This window comes from Phalacrocorax carbo, chromosome 7 (genome assembly GCF_963921805.1).
Source record: "Phalacrocorax carbo chromosome 7, bPhaCar2.1, whole genome shotgun sequence".
NCBI classification, from domain to species: Eukaryota; Metazoa; Chordata; class Aves; order Suliformes; family Phalacrocoracidae; genus Phalacrocorax; species Phalacrocorax carbo.
In genome coordinates, this window is record NC_087519.1 from 36,317,352 (window position 1) to 36,338,993 (window position 21,642).

The following is a 21,642-nucleotide window of genomic DNA, read 5'->3' on the forward strand; positions in this document are numbered from 1 at the left end:
GTCCAACCATCCACCCAACATCACCATGCCTCCTAAACCATGTCCTGAAGTGCCACCTCTACGTGTTTTCTGAACACCTCCAGGGATGGTGCCTCCACCACCTCTCTGGGCAGCCTGTTCCAATGCCTGACCATGCTTTCAGTAACGAAATTTTTCCTAATATCCGATCTAAACCTCCCCTGACGCAACTCGAGGCCATTTCCTCTCAGCCTATCGCTTGTCACTTGGGAGAAGGGACTGAGACCAACATCCACTGGCCACACTATGCCTGATACAAGCCAGGATGCTGTTGGCCCCCTTGCCCACCCGGGCGCACTGCTGGCTCGTGTTCAGCCGGCTGTCAGCCAGCACCCCGCGTCCTGCTCTGCCGGGCACTTCCCAGCCACTCCTCCCCAAGCCTGTAGCGTTGCATGGGGTTGTTGTGACCCAAGTGCAGGAGGGCGGGTCTGGATGAGGCTGGGCCGACGGGAGGGCAGGAGCCGCGCTGGGACAGCCCCACAGCACCGCGCCGCCAGCCCCACATTGGGGTCCCCCCCCGACCCCCGCCTCTGCGCCGGGGCCCCGCCGGGGCCGGCGGCCGGCTCGCAAAGGCCGCCGGGAGCTGTAGTTGGACGCTAGAGACTCTGGGAGTTGTAGTTCTGGGCTGCGACCGCCCCGCCGCCGCGCCGCGGGGGCCGAACTCCACTTCCCAGCAGGCAACGCGGCGGGGCCAGGGTCCGGGCCTGGGCGCCTCCGGCCTCGGGGGGCACGGGGGGCAGCGGGGCCGGGGCGGCGTGAGCGGCGGCGGCGGGGCCGGGCCGGGCCCGGGGGCTGGGTCCGAGCCGGGGGGCTGGGTTCGGACCAGATCGGGGGTGCCGGGCCCGGACTGGGGGTGCCGGGCCTAGGGGGGACCCTGGGTGCAGGGCCCGGGGTGGGTGGCGGGCGCAGGCTGCCTCTGGAGCCGGGCTGGGCAGGGGGTGCTGGGTCGGGCCGGGGCTGCCAAGCACCTGCGGGTGCTGGAGCTCCAGCCGGGGCCACGGGTAGGCTCGGCCCTAGGGCAGCAGCACCCTGGGGACGGGAGCAGTGGGGACATGGGCGTGGGGATATCCCTGCTCCTGGGCCAACCCGGCCCCAGCCCATGCGCTCACCTTGCAGGCATGCTGCCCTAGCCTGGCACCATGGACGCACCACCCGTCACGCCTGGGGAGCTGCTGTGTCTGGGCTCCAGCCTCGCCTTTTCCGGCCTCTTCTACTACCTGTACAGGAAGAAAGCCAGAGCCATGGCACGCGTACAGGTAGCACTGTCCCTCAGGTGCTCTGTCCTGCCCACTGTCCCTTCCCTGCTGCCCTACACTGCCCAAGCCAGATTTGGGTGCACCTCGCTGATGACTGCAGCCTGCCCCGTCCTTTACTGATGTGACGATGCCCAGGATCAAGCAGGTCACATCCTGCCAGAGATCCCCACAAAGCTGTGTGTGACCCACCCTCTGCCTGCCAGCCCATCTGCTCCTAGCCATGTTCATGCTCAGTCCTTGCCCTTTCAGGAGGCTCCAAAGCTCCAGGTTGACGATGATTTACCAGCACTGGTGTCTGCGGCTGATGGGAGGTGCCTGCCTTACGTTGCCCTGGAAGGTGAGGAGACCTTGTGGCCCTACCCCGGGGACAGGGGCCAAGCTCTCCTCCTTCGGCCGTGATGCATCCCTTGGTCCTTAGGCATGGTGCTGCCAGCCAAGGCTGCGCTGACCAGCCATTACCATGAGGGGCTGCAGGGTGTTATCCAGAAACTGCTTCTGAAGGAGCATCGGCTGATCTGGAACAGCTTGGCCCGGAGCTGGTGAGTGATGGGAGGGAAAAGCAGGGGTGGGCTTGCACTGGTGGGTCCAGACCCCCATCCTCTGCAGCCACTTGAGAGGCCAAAAGTGGCTCGGTTAAAGTTTCTAGTCCATGCCCTTGGCTCAGCCCCAGGAGCTCAGAGTTCCTCCTCCATGTTGTCCACATCCCAGCGCTGCACTCTCCACTTGCAGGAGCGAGAGCGAACGGGTGCTCTCAGAGCAGGTTTACACAGTTCCCTTCTTGTTGGCCTCACCCGACACCGAAGTGGTGACGCAGGTGAGTGTGGAGAGCCCACTCCAAGCTGCCTGCCTGCCACTGGAGACAGTGTACGAGCGGTTCCAGCAGCCAGCCCACAGCTTCCGTGACCTGCTGGGACAGTACTTGAGCGGGGAGAAGCCCAAGGGCATCCTGGAGACAGAGGAGATGCTGCGGGTGGGGGCCGGGCTGACAGGCATTGGGGAGCTGGCCCTGCATCCCGATGGCTCCCTGCACCTCCAACCGCCAGCCAGGGGGGGAGACTATTTCCTGTGCCTGGGGGACTGGCAGACGGTGCTGGCAGAGCTGGAGTCAGCCAGCGGGCTCTGGAAGGGGGCAGCCATGCTGTGTGCTGTGGCAGGCCTGGCTGTCCTCCTGCACGCCCTGTGCCGTGCCTACCGCCGCACCCGCCTTAAGCAGCAGCGTGAGGACAAGGAGCTGGACAGCGAGGAGGCTGGGGACTGGGGGCCTGAGAACTCCTGCGTGATCTGCCTGACACAACCCCGTGAATGCGTCCTCTTGGGCTGTGGCCACATCTGCTGCTGCTTCCGCTGCTTCCAGGCCTTGCCTGCCCGCCTCTGCCCCATCTGCCGGGGGCCCATTGACCGTGTTGTGCCCCTCTACCAGGCCTGAAAGCACCTGGCAGGGGGCCAGGGAGGGGCAGTATGAGCCAAGCCAAGCCCAGAGCCTACCCCCTCATGTGCAGCTGAGTGATTCCTGTTGGGAGGGAAGGGTCCTGCTGTGCCTCCCCATCTGTTTTGGGGGGAAATTATAGCCTCCTGATCCTCCCTTTGTCTGCCAGAGGGACCTCCCCCTCCCCACCCCAACGTGAAGCCTTGGGGGAAACGTATTCAGTGCCTGAGCTGAGGGGCCAAGCCCCCTGCCACACACCAGGGCACGTCTCTGACTGCTGGCTGTTTGACCTGTGCTCCTTTCCCAGCCCTGACCCCACCTCCAAAGCCACATGGGACTTTTCCAGCACATGGCTTTGTCCATGGGGAAGATGGTGAGGGCAAGACCAGGGCTGGTGGGACACAGAGGACACAGTGGGGTGACAGAGACCCCTGAGCCACCACAGTGGCACACTTTGGTGCTACCATTGTCCTCCCCCCCAATCAATGTGACTACAGCCACTGCCCAGACCATATAGAGGCACCCCAGGGGCTGGCAGTGATGAAGTATGCCCCTTTGCTAGCTGCTCTGCCACCCAGGGAGGGGAACAGTGTCCCTCTGTCCCTCTCTGCAGGGTCTCTGCTCTCCTCCTTGAACAGGAGGACAGCCCTGGGGTGCCCCAGAGCCTGCCCGTGCCTCTGGCCCCCACTGCACCCAGCTTTCCTGCCTGCTTCCTGGCCAGGACTGGATGCAGGAGTGGTGATGTGTGGAGTGATAAAGCCAAGGAGCTGATGTCGGCCTCGCCTCTTCCTTCGCGCCATGAAGTCGGGGGTATGCAGCAGCAGCCGAGGCTCTCCCCTGGGGGGCTCAGGTGGGCACTGCCACCTCCCTCCCCACCCAGGGAGCCAGCCCAGTGCACACTCACTGGTGGGTGGTGGGCAGGGGACCCCTAGCCGTTGTGCACCTCATCAGGATACAGCCCTGAAGCAGGGTGGGGGGGGACGACGGGCAGGACTGTTGCCAAGGCAATTGTGCTTCTCCAGTCTCCATGGCAATAGCTCCCCTGGACTGCTCCCCATCACTGCCTGGCTGCAGTTGCCCAGGCAACCCACAGGCTCTCCTGGCTCCTGCAGCTTCGGGGCACTCAGGACTCTGGGCGGGGGCTGGGGGGGGGGGGGGGGGGGAGGGAGGGGAAGAGGGCAGTGGCACCCCCATTGCTACCAGTGTGGGGCTGGGAGCTTGCTTGGGGTGAAAGTGCCCCTGTGGTGCTTCCCCCAGTGCCCACAGCCAGCCATGATTGCCCAGAGCATCCAACAAAACTTCCTGGGACCCACATGCATTTTTGGGGTGGGAGGGCTTCCACTCCTGTCCCCTCCCATCTTTCAGCCTGGCCTCTTCCCCACAGCAGCACAGTGGCTGCCACGATGCAGAGTGAGCGGTGGGGCCCGGGTCCGCCCCCCCTCCGAGCTGGGCATCCCTCCCACAGCAGGAGGGATTTCGGGAAGGAGATAAATACCAGATGGGAGAGGGCCGGGCTGCCAGGAACACACTCCCTATGTGCCAAGAGCTGCTGGCACGAGTGGGTGCGTGGGCTGGGGAGGGCAGGGGGTGCCCGTGCTCCCTAAGACTGCTCACCTCGTTCCCTGGGCCCCACAGCCAGCTGGGAATGGGGACAGCTAGGGAGGGGCCTGCAGCCACCCACTCCCCTCTGTCCCCTCAGGTGCTAAGGGAGCTCAGGGCAGGGAACACATCCCCTGTACTGGAGGAACATGGAGAGGGTGCCACCCCATGCTGGGGCACAGACCTACCCTATATCCCCCTCTTGGGTCTCTGCCATCCGCAGGAGGCCACCAGCCCCACAGTGGCCTGGACACTCAGACCCTGCCGAGCAGCTCTGCCTGGCATCGCTTGGGCAGCAGCGTGACTCAACCACTCAGCTTAGCGCTGGCCAAAGCCTTGCTGTGCCAAACCGCCCTGCACAGGGGCTGCCCAGCCGTGCCGCAGCGCCTGCACCCCTGCCCAAACCTGCTGTCCCACCCCAGGATTTTTGGTCTGGAGTAGGACAGTGGGGAGCTCACAGGGCCCAGGCTGGGCCCTGCCCAGCCTCCCTCCCCACCATGCAAGGCCCAAGAGGGACCCAGGTATCCTGCCAGCTGCCCTGACACCCCCCCACCAGCCCTACAGGTTCCCTACGGGTGCTAGCCACACACATGGTCCCCACCTGCACCCCCCAAGGCTGCCAGCCTGCTCCCACCTGCCTCCCCGTCTGTTGTCACGGTGACCAGAGATGTGGTGACTGACAAGGATGGAGCCTCACACCCCAGCAGGGCTGTTCATACCCCCAACGGGGTTGGCTCCCCCACCCTTCTGCTCCTTCCCCACCCCCATCTGGGCGGGGAACTGTCTGTGAAGCCCCCACCCCAGGCAGCATGCTGGAGGTGCTCTATCAGATGCAACCATGGCATTGCTGAGACCACAGCTGTGCCCTGGGTGGCTTGTGTGAGGGATGGGGACAGTGCCATCCCCCTTCCACCTGCCCCGTTGTACAATTGGAGCCCCTTCATAAGCACCCTCTTCCCAAAGCCATGCTGGAAGAAGGAAACTCATGTTGCTAGTGACTACCTGCTGGCTGGCCCTGGCACTCCTGCAAAGGCTTGAGCCCTTCCTCCACAGACAAGTTGCTTTCCTTCCAGGGAGGGCTTTTTGGCCTTGTCTTCCCACATCACTGGCTGCAGGGACAGCACAGGGCAAGCAACACACCGCTGTCCCATGCTTGCCATGGGCTCAACCACAGCACAGCTGCCAGGCAGGATGCCCATCCCCTGTTCCCCAACATCCCCTCACTATGGTGACAGGGGCTACCACAACCATTGGCACGCAAGGTCATCCCCACCCCCTGCCCCCAGCCCAGGTGTATGTCTCTGCTCCCCCAAAACGCCCATGCAGAGGAACTGCCCAGCCACGGCACAGGCAGCACACATGGTGGCATCCCCACCTGGGCTCTGCCTCCCAGGAGCCACATGGCTACAAAGAGCTGGCAACAATAGCCAAGGGAGAGGACATCCCCATCTTGTCAGTGACTTTTGCCAGTCCCCCATGCCGGGCCAGGTGCTCAGAGCAGCAGTGCCAGAAGCAGGGAGCTGGTGCTTGGTGAGGCCCCCCAGGCCACGACTGCCACTGCTGCCGAGCAGAAGTGCCATTTCACGTTTCTTGGCAGGGCTGGAAGCAGCACAGATGGAGGCACCAGAGCAGCCTTCAGGCATGCCTCTGCAGCCCCCAGCCCTGTGGGGCCAGCCCTGGTGCTCCCAGCCCCGTGTGACAGCACCAACAGGCTCCCGGACCTGCACCAGCAAAAGCCCTAGGTCTGGTGGCTGATGCCTCCTGCCTCCTCCAAGCACCCTGTTATCCAGCTGCCACCTGCCAGGCCTCAGGGACCATCAGGCTCCCATCCAGTCCAACTCCTGCTGCCCGGGGGTCCCTGCAGAGCCTGGGCAGGACATGGCCCACCATAAGCTGCTTGTGTACACACAGGGCCTTTCTCCACCGTAAAACCACTTGAAGCACCGGTGACCACCAGGAAACCCCTCACCTCCATCAAAGGACCTGGAGCTGGCACTGGAATCCCCACCAAGGGTGCAGGACTCAGGGACAGCACCCAGCTGTGGGGCTGGGTCACAGCAGGCACCGGTGGGCTTCCAGAGCATCACCCGAGGCCTGGCAGCGCAGCGTGACCTCCATCACAAGTACCACTGCATCTGGGAGCCTGTCTGTGTGCCTTGCCCCATATCCACCTAGGGGGGGTCACAGCTGGCCCCCAGCCATTGCATCGCCTGCAGAGTGTCGCAGCTTGGGGGCTGCAGCCCAGGTTTAAGGAGCCAGGGCAGGAAGAACTGCCTGCTTCCACCTCCCACCACCCCTTCTTCCCACTGGAGCCGGCTTTGTGACGGACAAAAGGCTACAAAGGACGTGAGAAAGGACATTATGTGGCTGCTAAAAGGTGGATAACGAAGGTGGGATGAAGAGACAGGGGAAGGAGGGTGCACGGTCCAGCTCACCATGGAGCAAGGGGGATGCAACCTGCACTGGCAGGGGATGAGGGTGCAGTCCTTCCTGCACCCCTCTGCCCACCCACCCACATTCAGGTCCCTGGTACCTCCCTCCCCCCTCCCAGGGGTGCACAACAAGCAGCACCCTCAGGGAGCCAGAGACTAGAGACGTCCCAAGAAGATGCAGTGCCCAAAGCCACAGTGCTCCCCTGTAGCACCTACAGCCCAGCTGTGCCAGTATGAACCCAGCCCTCCTCCTGCCTGGGTGGAGGGTCCCTTCCACACCCCCAAACCCCAGCCAGCCCCACAGAGCTCCCCCCACCCCTGGGTGCAAGGCACTGTACAGATACAGGTGCAGGTATGGGGTAAGCAGGGCCATTCCCAGGGTGACCCCTCTCAAGCCTCTCCCCAGGAGCCCACTGGACTGGAAACCCTCCTGGAACGCAGCACCAGCCCCGCTCGCATCCCACACAGCCCATCTGCTTCTCTTCTCACTCACCCCCAGACCCGCGTGTGCCACGGCCTGCCTGTCCCTGCCCACGGGCACCAGCACGTGGGCTCGGTGAGGGGAAAAGCAGGCCACATCTCAGCGTGGGCCTCTTGCCTATTTTCCCAGGCGCTTTTTGCAGGAGCAGAAGCTGTCACATGAAAAAGTTCAAGCTGGTTCCCCAGCAAAGGCAGGAAAAATGACACCACCTTGCCAGTGGAGAGTGGGCACTGCTGCCCCATCCCTCCCCTTCTCTGCTCTGGGAGCGGGCAGCAGAGACAGGTGCTTTGCAGAGCCCAGCACAAAGAGAAAGGCATGGCCAAGCCTTCCCAAAATAGAAGTACCTGTCCTCTTGCATAGACCAGCCCAGCTGATGCTCTTCTGCAGTACCTTTCAACAGGATCTCAGGCCATGGAGGTGCTGGCATGGAGAGATGGACCACAGAGCTGTCTGTAAAACTCTACTCTTGCTCCCTTGAGACACACTGAGTGAGATTCTCATGGGGCTGGAACAGGGCTGCCAAGTACTGCTGCTAGAGGGCTCTGGCTCTGCTGCAACCCAGCAAGCCCACACAAGCAGTGGGGCCTGGATGTGAGGGAGCAGCAGGAATAGGGCTGCCCCATGACAGGGTGGTCCTCTGCAACCAGCTGTTACTGTTATAATCATCACCACCAGCCCCCCACAGGTCCAGAGGCCAGCCTGGTCCAGGGCCCAGGGCTGTACCCACAGCTCAGACAAGGAGCAGCAGCCCCAGCCTGAGCTTAAATAGCTCCCCCAGCCAGGATGGGGAGCCCCAGGTGAGGCTTCTCAGGGTCACTGATGCCAATTAGTGTCATCACTGCCCTGGCAGTGGAAAATGCAGGAGAAAAGGGCCAGAGTGGGTCAGGGTCAGGGATGTGCAGAGGAGATACAAACGGGGTTCGGGGGGGGCACTGGGGCCACTCTCATAGGTCTCTCCTCATGGACCCATGGCAGGTCCCCACAGGGGATGGCTTCCCTTCCCCTTAGTTGCAGAGACCCCGCCCAGGGAAGGGCCAAACCACAGGGCAAGGGGCATACCAGGGCACGGCCCCTATGTGGCCACACTCACAGACACCTACGGAATCACACTTGCATGCCCCCTGCAGTCCCGCAAATACATGCAAATGGGCACACATGTACATACACATGCACATGCATGCGCAGGGACCCACACATGGGGGGCCGAGGAGACTGGCAGGGGCTGGGGCAGAACCGGTGTGACTCCAAGGGAGGACCCCAACATTGGGGGCTCTGTGGGAGTGGGTGCCTGGATGGGCATTGAGCAAGGGGCACAAGTCGGGGGCTGGGAGCAGCCTGGCTGGGGAGACTTGGGGTGGGAGCTGGCCTGAGGGGCCTGGGGGTCTTGAGCCTGCTGAGCTGCAGGAGGCTGGGAACTGGGCTGGGGATGCTCAGGGCTGTCTGGAGGAGTGGAGCGGGGTGTTGAGGGCGTCTGTTTGGCATCACCTCGGTATGCCGGGGGAGGGCCCGGCTGTGCCCGGTGGTCCTCGGCTGTCTGACACGGGGGTACCTGCCAGTGCCAAGGGCTCCCCACTTCTCAGGGGCACCCCGTGTTTAGGGGCACAACCTAAACACGTGTTTAGGGGCGACAACCCCGGCAAGGCTGTGCCGGGGGAACCAGCCTGCTCTGGGTACTAGAGAGGCGCTGGGGCGGGGGTCCCCCCATCCCAACTGGACGGGCACCGGGCACTGGCCACGGGGGTCCCCCGTCCCTGTCCTGGCCGTGCCAGGCCGCGGCGCTCCGGAGCCGCCCCCCGCCGGGGGGGTCCCCGCTCCCCCCGGATGCATGACTTCATCCTTCCGCCCGGGTTTCCTCCCCGCCGCCGCCGCCGCCGCCGCAGACCGGCTCCCGGCTCGGCGCGGCGCGGCTCGGCCCCGCCATGTCGCAGGTGCTGCCCTACGGCGAGGACAAGGTGGGCCGCTACGGCGCCGAGCCCGAGGCGGGGGAGCTGCCCTTCAGCTGCCGCCTGCAGGACACCAACGCCTTCTTCGGGGGCAACCAGGGCAAGCGGCCCCCCAAGCTGGGACAGATCGGCCGCGCCAAGAGAGGTACCGCCCGACCCCCCGCCTCTGCCCCCCGAACCCCGTCTCAGTCCCCCGGCATCCCCGGCGCTGCCCCACGGCATCCCCGGGACCCCCGCATCTGCCCTGCGGCATCCCCGGCATCGCCGGCACTGGCTCTTCCATCCCCGGCGCTGCCCCCCGGCATCCCCCGGACCCCTGAATCTGTTCTTGTACCCCCGGCTCTGCCCCACGGCATTCCCGGGACCCCCGGATCTGCCCTTCCATCCCCAGCTCTGCCCCGGGACCCCCGGATCTGCCCTGCAGCATTCCCAGCGGCGCCCCACAGCACCCTCGGGACCCTCGATTCCACCCCTGCATCCCCGGCGCTGGCCAGTGCATCCCCGGCACTGCCCCCCGCCACCATCGGCATCGCCCCACAGCATCCCTGGGACCTCCGGCTCTGCCTTTCATCCCCAGCACTGTCCCCCGGCACCCCTGGCACTGTCCCACAGCACTCCTGGCTTTGCCCCCCAGTATCCCCAGCACTGCCCTCGGCATCCCCAGAGCCTTCAGCTCTGTCCCACATCATTCCCGGCGCTGACCCCCGGCATCCCTGGGAGCCCCAGCTCTGCGACTGGCACCCGGCGCCGCTGTGGAACCGCAGGGCCCCCCGTCCCCAGCTGTCCCCGCAGCGCTGTCCCGTGTCCCCCCCCCGTACCCCCCCCTCCCCAGCCCGGGGCTGCCCCCGGGACAACGCTGCAGCGTCCCTGGGGCTGCCCCCGGGACTATCCTCAAGCATCCCTGGGGCTGCCCCCCTGGCACATCGCGAATGCCCCTGGGACCCCCCGGAACTGCTCCTCAGCACCCCTGGGATTGTCCCCACATCCCCTTGGGCTGCCCCTCCTCATCCATATAAACAACCCCCAGCAACAGCCCCCCCATCCCCATAAACCTTTCTCCCTCCACATTTCTGCCTGCCGCAGAAACCCCCATCAGCAGCCGCCGGCGGTGCTGATCAACAACCCCCCCTTACCGAAACCCCCTCTCCCAGATTTACTGTCCCCCCAGGACTCCATGAACCTGTGTGCCCGCCCCCCCCCCCCCCCTTTACTGCTTGCCGCAGAGACCCCTATCAGCAGCTCCCCTGCTTCCATCAGGACCCAGATAAATGTCCCCCCTCCCCTGCACCCTGATCTGTCACCGTTGATCCTCCCTGATGCCTTGGGGGACCTCCGAGAATGGCCCCTGCCTCGCCTGCACTCCCCACCCCACCTGCTTGGGGGACCCCCATAGGCAAGCACCCCTTTTTGAGCTGCAGGGGCAAAAGGCGGGGGGAACAGAGCCCCCCCAGCACAAATACACCCCAACCCCGAGGCGGCACAAGCCTGCTCCACCTGTCCCCCTTTGCGGTGGTGGTGGCTGGGTCTAGCAGACCCACCCCGGGGGTGATGGGGGGCCGGTTCCCCCTCAGTGGTGATGGGCGGGGGTCTGACTGCTCCCCAGTGATGCTAATGATGCGGGGTGGGGGGGAAGTCTGGCCAATCTACCCCCAGGGTGGTGATAGGAGGGCTGCTGAGCACCCCAGTAGTGATGGTGGGGGGTGTGTGTGTGTGTGTCTGTCCGCCACCCCTGAGGGTGATGGGGACCTGCCCAGCCGGTGATGTGGGGGGGTGTCTGTGTGGCACCCCGATAGTGATGGGGGGGCTGTCCAGCGAGTGATGCTGACGGGGGTCTGTCCAGCCCCCCATGGTGATGCTGACGAGGGGGGGGGTCCGTGCAGCCCGGCGGGTGATGCTGACGGGGGAGCTTTCCGGCTCCCCCCGACACTGATGCCGATGGCGGGGGTGCGGGGGGGTGTGTGTCCTGCACAGCGGTTGATGCTGACGGGGGTCTGGCTGCCACCCCCGCCGAGCTGGCGGGCCCCCCCCCGCTGGGTCATTACCCATTCCAGTCCTGTTGCTCTCATCAGCGCCTGCCGCAGAGAGGAGGGGGGGTCCTTCCTGGTCTTTCCTGCCCCCCCCCTTCCCAAACCACCCATCCAGACGCGGCCGGCTGGCTGCGGGGGTGAGGGGGAGGGATGGATGCTGCCCCAACCCAAGCCGGGTGTAAGGGGTGGGGGGCGATTCCCCCCCCCGTCTCCATCGCACCCACCTGCGCCCCTTCTCCCCAGCGTCCGGGGGGCACAGCTGGAGCCCCCCTGGGGCGGTGAGCGGGGTGAGAGCCGGGGCGGGGGGGGGGGGAGCAGAGGCTGGGCGTGCGTCCCCTCGCCCACGCGCCCCCCGCCTGTCCCCGCAGTGGTGATCGAGGATGACCGGATAGACGAGGTGCTCAAGGGCATGACGGAGAAGTCGCCGCCGGGGGTGTAAGCCGGGACCCGCCGCCAGGACCCGCAGGCCGTGCCCTGCTCCCAGCCCGCCCGGCCCTGCATGCTGGCTGGACCGCCGACGAGGAGGGGGGGCCATGCCCGTGCCCTCCCCCCGGCCCGGGGGGGACTCTGCGGCCACCATTCCCCCCCCCGAGCCATGCACTTTACCCCTCCACCTCCCCCGGGGAGGAGGACGCCCGCCGGGCCCCCCCACCCTGGGCAAAGACCCCCCTCCCCGGGGGGGTCCAGCCCCCCGCTCTGCGGCGTGTCCCCCCCATCCTCCTTGGCGGGGGGTCCCCGAATTCCGGGGCAGATCCGGCCCCTCGAGCGGGGGGGAGCTGCTGTCCAGAGACATTTTTTGCTCCATCGTTTTTTGCATGAGCTTGGTGGCCCGGGCGCCCGGTCCTGGGGCCGAGGGTCAGCCCCACCACTCCGGCACGCTTCTTTTTAAACAGAAACTCCTCATATTTGTATTTTTATATCCGAATCTTTGTTAAAAACGATCTGCTGACGTTGAGATGTTGAAGTAACCGCATCAGGAAAACAAACAAACAAACGGTTCATATTTTTTTCCATAAGAAAAAAAAAGACAAAAAAAGAAGAAAAAACCGAGGGGGAAAAATAAAGGGGGGGGGGGCGAGAGAGACGGAGGGAGCGTGAGGAAAGACAAAGATGCAGGGAAGGGGAGGGGGGACCCCTGGCCTGACCCTCACCGCTGGCAGCGGGACCAGCCGGAGAGTTTGGCAGCACCATTGGCCACCGCAGTCCCCTTCCCAGCAGCACTGGGGCCAGAGCCCTTTGGGGTGGCTGTGTGTGCCGGGAGGTCCCAGCCCTGCCCCTCGCTCGAGGGTCGCAGGGCCGGGGGGGGGGAGCGGGGAGGGCAGAGGCCGGCCTGAGTCGTTGTTTTTAATTTTGTACTTTAATTTAATTTTATTTTTTAAGAAGCTTCTCGGGGGGGGTCTGATGTGCATGAGAAACTCATCATCTTTTTCAATAATCTACGAGTGGCATTTACGGAGACAACAACGCAAAAAAAAAAAACCACAATGAAAAAACACCAAACAAAAAACAAAACCAAGAAAAAAAAAACACAAAAAAAAAGAAAAAAAAAAGATACTTGTGTCATGATGTTCTACAAATGATCCATTGTAAATTTAAATGCCATTTTTCACTGTACTGGTGAACAAAATGCAATGAATAAAATACATTCATGTACCGAGGTGAGGCCGGCGCTGCCTGCTCCTTTCCGTCCCTCCAGGTGCCAGCTTGTTTTCGGGGTGCCTGTGGGATGGGGTGGCATGGCGGGGTGGGGGGGGGGCTGACCCTACAGTCCTTCACTGGTTCCTGGTGTGGGGGGGAGCCACCAGCTGACCCACTTATGCCTTTTGCCAGAAATAGCAGCCCAGCAGCTTGTGCCTCTTCAGTATGTTACTGCCATCCCTCCAAGGAGGGGTCCTCTCTGTGACCCTGGTGTCACCCATCTCGGGAGGGTTTGGTGCCCGAACTGCCCCTGGGGACACCCCCAGTAGCATCCATGTACCTGCTGCAGCTGCCATGCTAGCACCCACACACCAGCACCCACAGGCAGCCAGCCCTGCCAGCACATGGTGGCATGCCTGTCACCAGCCCTGGCACATGCGTGTCACCATTCTGCTGGCCTCAGGCATGGGCAGCCACAGGCCCGGTGTGTGCGTCACACTGGGTTTGCCACCACAGCCAGGAGTGGGGCTGGAGGGGGACGGGGCAGACGTGCCGCCCTGCCTGCATGTGTGCCCCGTGCTGGAACATCCCAGCCTGGACCCCCAGCTGCCTGGCTGGAGCTGGGGGAGTGACAAGGACACGGTGCCCTTGTGCACCCCCATGGACAAGGAGGCTGGTCTGGGGGTCCTGTGGCAGGATGGGGGCAGTGGGCTCCCCCCCACTCTACCCCCTGCACCCAGTGCTAGCACCCCACATCTTGCCCCCAGCCCAGCTGCCTTGCTGCCTGTGCCTCAGGGAAGGCGGGGAGGGGGACAGGGAGCCACTCGCCACAAGATGGATGGGTGGAATTAAACCTGATTTGGTTTCATCACCAGCTGCAAAGCCTGGAGCCCTGGCTGCTCTCCAGCTGGGCGAGGGAAGGGCTGGTGCGGGGTGCACAGCATCTCCTGCTCCCCAGATCACCCCACTGCCCCACCAGGAAGAAGCCAAGCCCCCCTCACTTTTCTCCCATTACTCACATCACTGGGCAGCTTGCGGGGGGACGCACTGGCTCCTCATCCCCCACCCACAAGGGTGGAGCAGCTTAAGGCTTTATTGGGGGGGGGGGAGGCTGGGGAAGCCCCCCCAAGTCACAGCTGGATGGCCAGGAGATAGTCCTCATTGTCCGGGGAGGCAGGGGGTGGCGGTGGATCGGGGGGTGGGGGGGACTGGTGCAGCCGGCACCCCAGGGCCAGGTCAGGGGCGTCCAGGGGCTGCCCCTTGCGCATGACGTAGAGGAAATAGTGGAAGGCACCGGCGTCCCCGCAGGCAGCATGGCGCAGGGACCAGCCGAAGGCCTCCTGGGCGTAGTGGGGCTTGCGGAAGTGGGGCTGAGCAAAGGTGATGGAGATGAAGCAGCCCCCTGGGCGCAGCACCCGGCTCACCTGCAGCAGGAGAAGCCCCAGGACAGGGCGGGGACACAGTGAGGTTCACCCTTCCAGCAGGGATGGCTCCATCCCCAGGGACCCCCATCACCATCTGCCAAAGATCCCCCCCAGCTTCTCCCCTTGGACCCCCAAATCACCTGTCCTACCTTGCTCCCCCCCAGTTTTGACATGTCCCCAGACCACCCACAGCCTGGGGACAATGGGGAATGGGGGTCCCCATGCACCACCTCTCCCTGCACCCCAAAACCCCACATCCCCATCCACAGCAGACAGCACAGAGACCCAACCCTAGAACATGGAAAAGCTTCACCCTCCTGGGCACAGGGCCCCCCCAGAGCAGTGTGGGACCCCCATCCCACCGACCCCTCCCCAGGGTACCCAGTGCCACCCTCCTGCCAACACCCAGCATCCCAGGTGGGGGCGGGGGACATTGGATGGGAAAGGACTCGACCCTTTTAATCACCATTTTCTCCCTGCTGGAACTAAGCCCCTGCTAACAGGATGGAAAAGAACATCAATTTTCTTGCCTGGCTTTATCCAATGTCAAAAGGCTTTTACGGCCAGCGCTGGCGTGCTCAGCATGCAAAGGCAGCGCCTGGGGCAGATGGGCAGCCCCCAGCCGGCCCCCCCGCCCCACTAGCACCCTGCCCCAGGCAGGGACACCCCCAGATCCCCCACGCCCAGCAAGGGCAGAGAGCCACTGCGGCAGGGGAGAGGGCTGGTGTCCAAGGGGGAGTTTCCTGGGTTCTGGTTTAATCCTGCTGGGAAGCTGCACGGCTCAGTGCTGGTTAAGGCCAGGGATGGAGAGGGGGATCAGGCAGCCTGTGTGTCCCACCCTGCTGCGGTGGGGGCTTTTGACCCAAACCTCAGTGTTTTGGCCAGGAAAAAAGGAAAGCAGGTCCCTGCATCCCTGCCCCAAGCACCCAGCTCATCATCCCTCCTGTGAAGTGCCGGATGCATCTGTCCTGGAAAGACCCCACAGCTTCCCAGTTGATGGGCATGGGGGAGGTCCCTGGGGCTGGGGGCAGGCAGGGATCTCCTGCTGGCGCTGAGAGAGAGGCATCCTGCATACCCACATCCCATCCCTCCTTAATAGAGCACTAAGGGCCGTTGCTTAGAGACGGGCACAGGAAACCTTCCCATTTGCCGGCCAGCACGGGGAGGGGCGGGGGGCAAGGGTGGCTGCTCCCCACTCTGGCACTGACTCATCACCCCCGGCTCATCCCCAGGCTTCCCTGCAGGCAGGGTGGATTTTTGGGTCCTTACGTCCCCCCAAGGGGAGAGCAGGACAGAGGCTGTGAAAACCCTGTTTCCTCCCCTGTGAGGAGGGGGTTGGGGTGAGAAGGGGGGTGCCAGCCAGTGCCGGACCCACACAGAGGGACTGACAAAGCAGCAAGTGGGTGGGAACACCCCACAAATCTCCCTGGGGACCGGCCATGGGCAGAGGCCTGTGCTCAGCGATACTGGGGGAGGGCAGGGATTGAGCGGGGGATTAAAAAGGGAAAAAAAAAAAAAAGGGGGGAAAAAAAGACCTAAATCCTTGCCGTTTGGCCAAATGACAAGGACAGGCAGCAGTGCTGGCAGGGCAGGGTGGTGAGGAGAGCCCTGCTGCCCACAGTGCCTGGCATCCCACTCCCTCCCAGGCTCAGGGGGCTAAGAAAGGATTGGGGGGGGGGCATTAGCCACAAGCACCCTCCCAGCACCCTGTGCCCACACCCAAGGGTTCCCCTGGGCACAGCAATTAATTATCCTCGGAGTTATTCCCCCGGGGGCAGGGGAGGCTGCCAGGACCTGCACCACCTCAGTGCCTGGGCAGGTTCAATCCAGTCCCTGCCTCCACCGCCAATTAATCGGGCCAGAGGCATCCCCTGTCCCTGTGGCAACGCCAGGGCCCTGCCAATGGTGATGAGGGTTGCCATGGCAACCCCAGACCAGCGATGGGGACCCCAGCTAATGGGATTGAAGCTGGGGGTGGCGGGGCAAGGGCCCGTCACAGCCCTGTGGTCGTCACCTTGCCTTAGGCAGGCAGAGCCACCTCACTGTGTCCCCTCCAGGTCCGCTCTGGGCACCCTCAGGTGCCCCTACAGCCACTCATGCCAGGATGGGGCCTATTTTTACTGCCACCACTTCCGATTTAGAGTGCAAATAAAGGGGGGGCTCAGCCAGTCTCCCAGCAGGACCTAGGGATGTGCCCTGCTCCATCCACCTCCCTGGGGAGGCGATGGGGTGGAAGAAGGAGGGTCTCCCACCCCCAAGGGTGCCGGGAGCCCCCTGGGTGCCCCTTCGCAGGGTAGCAGGGAGGGTGGCACTGGCCTGGGGGGAGAAGGCACGAGTTGGGGCATCCTCAGAGAAGCAGGGTGACAAGGGGACACTCTGCACCTCACCCACTCCAAATGGGGATGGGGTCCACCCTCTGCCCCCCCAAAAGCCAGCTCCCTGTGCCCCGTACCTCCGCCAGCACCCGGTGCATTGCAGCGGTCGCCTGTGGCGAGACATCCCACGGGTCAGTCTCCTCCACCATGAGGACGTCGAGGGTGCCCTTCTCCAGCACCACGTCAAAGGCGGCGTCGGGGAAGGCAAGGGCGCGGATGTCCATGACGGCCCAGCGCAGGCCAGGGCAGTGGGCGTAGCGGGTGCGCATGGCCGCGATGCAGGCGGGGGAGAAGTCGATGCTGGTGACGTCGGTGTAGCCCAGCTCATACAGGTCATGGCTCAGGGCACTGTTGCCGCAGCCTGTGCGGGGCACCGCTCAGCTGGGGCTCGGGGTACCCGCGGGGGGGCTGTCTGCACCCCAACCCCGCTCCCTTGGGCCCAGGGAAGGGTGTGATGAGAGGAAGCAGGTCATCGCCTTGCCACTAATGAGGGAGTGCTGGGCTAGTTCTTAATTACCCCCTTCCCGTAAGGTGGGTGTGCTGGGAGCCCTACAGGACCGCGGGAGCAGGCGGAGGCGAGCAGCCCCTGCACATCGGGTCCCCTCACCCCGCGGCAGAGCGCAGGAGCGGCCCTGAGGGTGCTGGTGGCGGCAAAGAAGCAGGACGGGCACCCCAGTGTCCCCTCTCCCCCCCGCCCCGTGGCGGGGCTGTGGGGCAGGAGCCGGCCGTGCCCCCCAAGAGCCTGCGGCGGGGCCAGTGGCAAATCAGGGCAGCACGGAGCGTCCGGGACGGACAGACAAATGGATAGCTGTCGGCGGGGGGGGGCAGCACCCTGCCCGGCCAGCCCCAGCAGGACACGACCCCCCGGTGCGGAGAACGCGGGGGAGGCCCTTCCCTCCCCCCGCCCCCCGGGGTAGCGGCTCGGCCGTTCCCGGGGGGTCCCGGCGGCGTGAGGGGGGGCTGATTTGAGAACTATTAAGCGCAGCTGGCGGCGGCTGATCCGCTAACAGGATCGGTGATTACACCCGCCTAATCCCGCCCGCCCAGCGCGGGGGGGCGGACCTGCCGGGCCGGCGGTGGGTCAGCCCGCAGGTGGGATTACCGGGCGGTTGTACCGGCCCCGCCGCCCGCATCCCCGGCAGCGGGGCCGACCCGCCGGGTGGGCGCTGTCCCCCCGGTACCGGCCCGGTAAAGCACCGCCCCCTCGCGGTCGGCACCACCGCATCCACCGGCGGGACCCTGAGCCCCGCCCGCCCTCCACCAGGAGCACCGGGCACGTACCGAGGACAAGGATGCGGTCACCGGGGCGCAGCTCGGCCTCCAGCTGCGGGAGGAAGCGGGAGAGCCCCCCCAGCCACTCCCGGGGCTCGGCGCCATCCTGCCGATACAGCGCGTCCCAGAAGCGGCGCTGCCGGTAGCGGCGGTTGGCCGCGGGCGCGCGCCGCCGCTCCATACCGGGCGGGGCGGGGGGAGCACGGGGCGCCACGTGCCGCTCGCGCCCCCACGTGCGGCTTCCGGTCTCGCCGGTCGCACCTTCTATAAACGTTCCGGTCGGAAACACGGAACGGGAGCGGAACGGAGCGGGATGGCTATGGCGGCGGGGCGGGGGGCGGCGGCGGCGGCGCTGCGGCGGGCCTGGCGGGAGCGGCGGGCGGCGCTGCTGGAGCCGAGCTACACCCCGCTGGTGGCCGCCTGCCTCTGCCTGGCCGAGGGCGGCGTCAACCTCTGGGTTATCCGCAGGGTCCCCTGTGAGTGCCGGGGTCCGGCCCGGCGTGGGAAGGCCCTGCCCGGGGTGGGGGGGTGTCCACCGGGCTGTGACAGCCCGCCGCCGGGGTGTGCAGCGCCGGGGTGCAGGTGCTCTCCATGCAGCAGCGGGGGGTGTGTGTGGGGGTGTGTGATCCAGCTGGCGGGGTGACAGGGCTGTCCCCGGGCCGTGTGGGTGACAGCATCCCCCGGCAGGGCGGGGGGGCAGGGTGGGCTGTGGGGCCGTGGGGAGCCGGAGCCTCGGCTGACGGCGGGGGGGGGGGGGGCTCTGGAGGTGGGGGAACCCCCCCGCAGTGACGCCCCCCCGGCCATCCCCGCAGACACCGAGATCGACTGGAAGGCCTACATGGAGGAGGTGGAGGGGTTTGCTAACGGGACCCTCGACTACACCCAGCTGAAGGGCGACACCGGGCCGCTGGTGTGAGTGACAGGGATAGCCGAGCTCCGGGGGGGTCCCAGAGGGGCAGCAGGGCCTGGCCTCTCACCTCTGTCTCTCCACAGCTACCCCGCCGGCTTTGTCTACATCTTCCTGGGCCTGTACTACGCCACAGGCCGTGGCACGGACATCCGCCTGGCGCAGTACCTTTTCGCCGGCCTCTACCTCCTCAACCTCCTCCTCGTCTTCCGCATCTACTGCCGAACCAATAAGGTAGCCTGGAGCCAGGGAGCCTCGCTGGCCACCTCGGGGCCTCTCCTGCTCTTCTGAGTCTTCACCAGGGTGAAACAGGCTGGGCAGGAGGCCAGGGTTGGGGCCTGAGATTTGTAGGGGCTTGGCAGCAGTGGGGGTCCAGGATGGGCTGCTGATTGCCCTTGTGTCTCTCTGTCCCCTGCAAGGTCCCCCCATATGTTTTCTTCTTCATGTGCTGCGCCTCCTACCGCATCCACTCCATCTTTGTCCTGCGGCTCTTTAATGACCCCGTCGCCATGGCCATCCTCTTCCTTGCCATCAACCTGTTCCTGGAGGAGCACTGGTCCTGGGGCTGCCTCCTCTTCAGGTGAGGATCTGGGGGCAGGGCAGGGGTTGCCCTCCATGGCGTGGGGCGTGTGTGAGTGAGCCTGGCCCCAGGGAGGAGGCTGTGCTCAGCCCAGCGGCTGCCTGGGCACCCATGTGGGGGTCTGCAATGGTAACGTGGCTTCCCGCTCAGCCTGGCTGTGTCTGTGAAGATGAACATCCTCCTCTTTGCTCCTGGACTTCTCTTCCTCCTGCTCCAACGGTTCGGTCTCATGGGCTGTATCCCCAAGCTCTGCATCTGCGCCCTGCTGCAGGTGGGTCCTTGCTCGTATCCACTACAGGGGCAGGCTGGGCAGCCCCATCGGCAGGGTGTAGTGGGCTGCCCTGCCTGCATTGCAGCATCCTGCCTGGCTGTCCTGGGGGATGGAGACCTGTGGGTGCATATACAATGGCACCAGCATCTGAGTTAGCCCCACACAGCCCCACAAGCTGGAGGCCGATAAATAACCTCATTCACGGAGCTCCCATCATTGGCTGGCTGTCCCTGTCACCCCATGTGGCACTAGAGATCTTGGGAGGCAGCAAGGGAGGTGGAGCGCTGGCTTACAGCTGCTGCGAGGGTGCTGGTGTGTCTCTGACAGGTGATTCTGGGGCTACCCTTCCTGCTGGTGAACCCCGTGGGGTACTTGACCCGCTCCTTTGACCTGGGCCGCCAGTTCCAGTTCAAATGGACGGTGAACTGGCGCTTCCTCCCAGAAGAAGTTTTCCAGAATCGGGCTTTCCACGCCATGCTGCTCCTGGCTCACCTGGCTGGCCTGGGGATCTTTGCAGTGCACCGGTGGCACAGGTGAGACCTGGGATTCCCCATGGGTGCTGGTCCCTGTCAGCAGTTCCCCATCAGCCCCTGTGGTGCAGGATATGGGTCTGCAACCTCCCTGTCCCCACATTGCTGCAGTTGTGCGCTTACAGGCAGGAGTTGGGGGGAGCTACTGTTTTGGGGAGTGCTCTGCCCAGGCATAGTGGCTCACAGGGGAAGGTTAGGGTGGGGGAGGCTTTCAGCAGCTGAGATCGATGTTTGTTCTTCCTCCTCAGGTCCAAAGAGAGCATCCTGGCTCTGCTGAAGGATCCTGCTGAAAGGAAACACCCCTCCCCTCCCTTGACCATCAACAATATCCTTTGACAGGGTGGGCAGCAAGGTTGGGGTGAGAAGGCAGGGCAGGGCAGACTTTGGGATTGGCTTTTGCAGGCTCCCAGACCTGCTGCACTGTCAGGACCAGTGTGTCTCAGGGGAAGGAGCTGTGCTGTATGGCTGGGGAGCTGCTGCAGAATCGCACCTGCAGCCACCCATGTTTGTCCCCTTAACACCAGTGCACAGATCATCTTTGTCCTCTTCTCCTCCAACTTCCTGGGCATCTGCTGCAGCCGCTCCCTGCACTACCAGTTCTACGTCTGGTATTTCCACACGCTGCCCTATTTACTCTGGTGCACCCCTACCGCCAAGCTTGCCCACATGCCCAAGTGCGTGCTGCCAGGGAGCAGGACAACCCATCTGCTGGGGGGGGTCTGAGAGCAAGGTGGGTCAGTGTGTGTGTCCCCATGCTGACCCCCAGCTTTCTCCCCTGCAGGGTGCTACTGCTGGGCGTGATTGAGCTCTGCTGGAACACCTACCCCTCCACAGTCTGCAGCTCCCTTTCTCTCCATATCTGCCATGGACTCGTCCTGCTCCAGCTCTGGTACGGCACGGCCCCCCTGTCAGCGCTGCACCCCCTGACATCAAGCAGGAGGCCTGCAGCCATCTCCAAGAAAGCCCAGTGAGGGTGTGGCTGGCTGGACGATGGAAATTGGCCTCTGGGACTGCCCCTGCTGCCTGCTCTCTTCCCACACAGCTCGCAGGCTGCCCCCAGCCGTCCCAGCAGGGCCGCAAGCCTTGGAACTGTGCAAAGGGGGCAGCATGAGGACCCCCGATAGGCAGGACTTCCCCAATAAAGGGGGCTTTGTATGCCCTTTACTGGCCGCAGCATCCTCACGCCATGACAGTGGTGGGATGGCCATGACTCTGCCTGCCCCACCTGCAGGGAGGCAAAGCAGCCACTGGGGCTGTGGGAGCTCCTTTCCCAGCCCTGGGAGAGTGCTGCCTTGGGCAGGGGAGCAGCCTCTGGGGTGAGGTTAAGACAGAGGATCTACAAAACTGCTTTGCCTCAAGGTTTGAATTGCCTTGATACAGCCCAGGGATCCTGCTAGCATGGCTCTTCCTTCTCCCCTGTCTGCTCCCTCCCACGGGAGAGGGCTGGGAAAGGGGTGACCCCC

At 64.6% G+C, this 21,642-nt stretch overlaps 4 protein-coding genes across 9 annotated transcripts; 3 read left to right on the forward strand and 1 right to left on the reverse strand.

Moving 5' to 3' along the window:
• Positions 1-595: 595 nt before the first annotated feature.
• On the forward strand, positions 596-3,471 carry LOC135314356 (mitochondrial ubiquitin ligase activator of nfkb 1-A-like). Of its 5 annotated transcripts, none has more exons than XM_064457434.1 (5): positions 596-714; positions 1,135-1,274; positions 1,524-1,611; positions 1,693-1,813; positions 1,983-3,471. In XM_064457434.1, exons 2-5 carry the CDS (start codon positions 1,158-1,160, stop codon positions 2,698-2,700), a joined length of 1,044 nt encoding a protein of 347 aa, XP_064313504.1. In that variant the 5' UTR covers positions 596-714; positions 1,135-1,157; the 3' UTR covers positions 2,701-3,471. The 5 variants fall into 5 exon arrangements, with proteins under 5 accessions (XP_064313504.1, XP_064313503.1, XP_064313500.1 ...); XM_064457433.1 differs by having other exon boundaries at positions 709-773; XM_064457430.1 differs by lacking the exon at positions 596-714 and adding an exon at positions 726-814.
• A 5,571-nt stretch (positions 3,472-9,042) lies between these two features.
• CAMK2N2 (calcium/calmodulin dependent protein kinase II inhibitor 2) lies at positions 9,043-12,839 on the forward strand. Its single transcript, XM_064457442.1, has 2 exons — positions 9,043-9,300; positions 11,551-12,839. Exons 1-2 carry the CDS (start codon positions 9,132-9,134, stop codon positions 11,619-11,621), a joined length of 240 nt encoding a protein of 79 aa, XP_064313512.1. The 5' UTR covers positions 9,043-9,131; the 3' UTR covers positions 11,622-12,839.
• On the reverse strand, positions 12,746-18,208 carry EEF1AKMT4 (EEF1A lysine methyltransferase 4). Its single transcript, XM_064457440.1, has 3 exons — positions 17,901-18,208; positions 16,697-16,980; positions 12,746-14,244 (listed from the first exon to the last, which is right to left on the reverse strand). The coding sequence occupies exons 1-3, from the start codon at positions 18,070-18,072 to the stop codon at positions 13,951-13,953; spliced, it is 750 nt and encodes a 249-aa protein (XP_064313510.1). The 5' UTR covers positions 18,073-18,208; the 3' UTR covers positions 12,746-13,950.
• Positions 17,548-21,348, forward strand: ALG3 (ALG3 alpha-1,3- mannosyltransferase). 2 transcript variants are annotated; one of them, XM_064457439.1, is made up of 9 exons: positions 17,548-17,711; positions 18,704-18,803; positions 18,885-19,032; positions 19,218-19,378; positions 19,529-19,649; positions 19,977-20,182; positions 20,428-20,504; positions 20,709-20,853; positions 20,961-21,348. In XM_064457439.1, the coding sequence occupies exons 2-9, from the start codon at positions 18,730-18,732 to the stop codon at positions 21,148-21,150; spliced, it is 1,122 nt and encodes a 373-aa protein (XP_064313509.1). In that variant the 5' UTR covers positions 17,548-17,711; positions 18,704-18,729; the 3' UTR covers positions 21,151-21,348. The 2 variants fall into 2 exon arrangements, with proteins under 2 accessions (XP_064313509.1, XP_064313508.1); XM_064457438.1 differs by lacking the exon at positions 17,548-17,711 and adding an exon at positions 18,004-18,367.
• Positions 21,349-21,642: the final 294 nt, after the last annotated feature.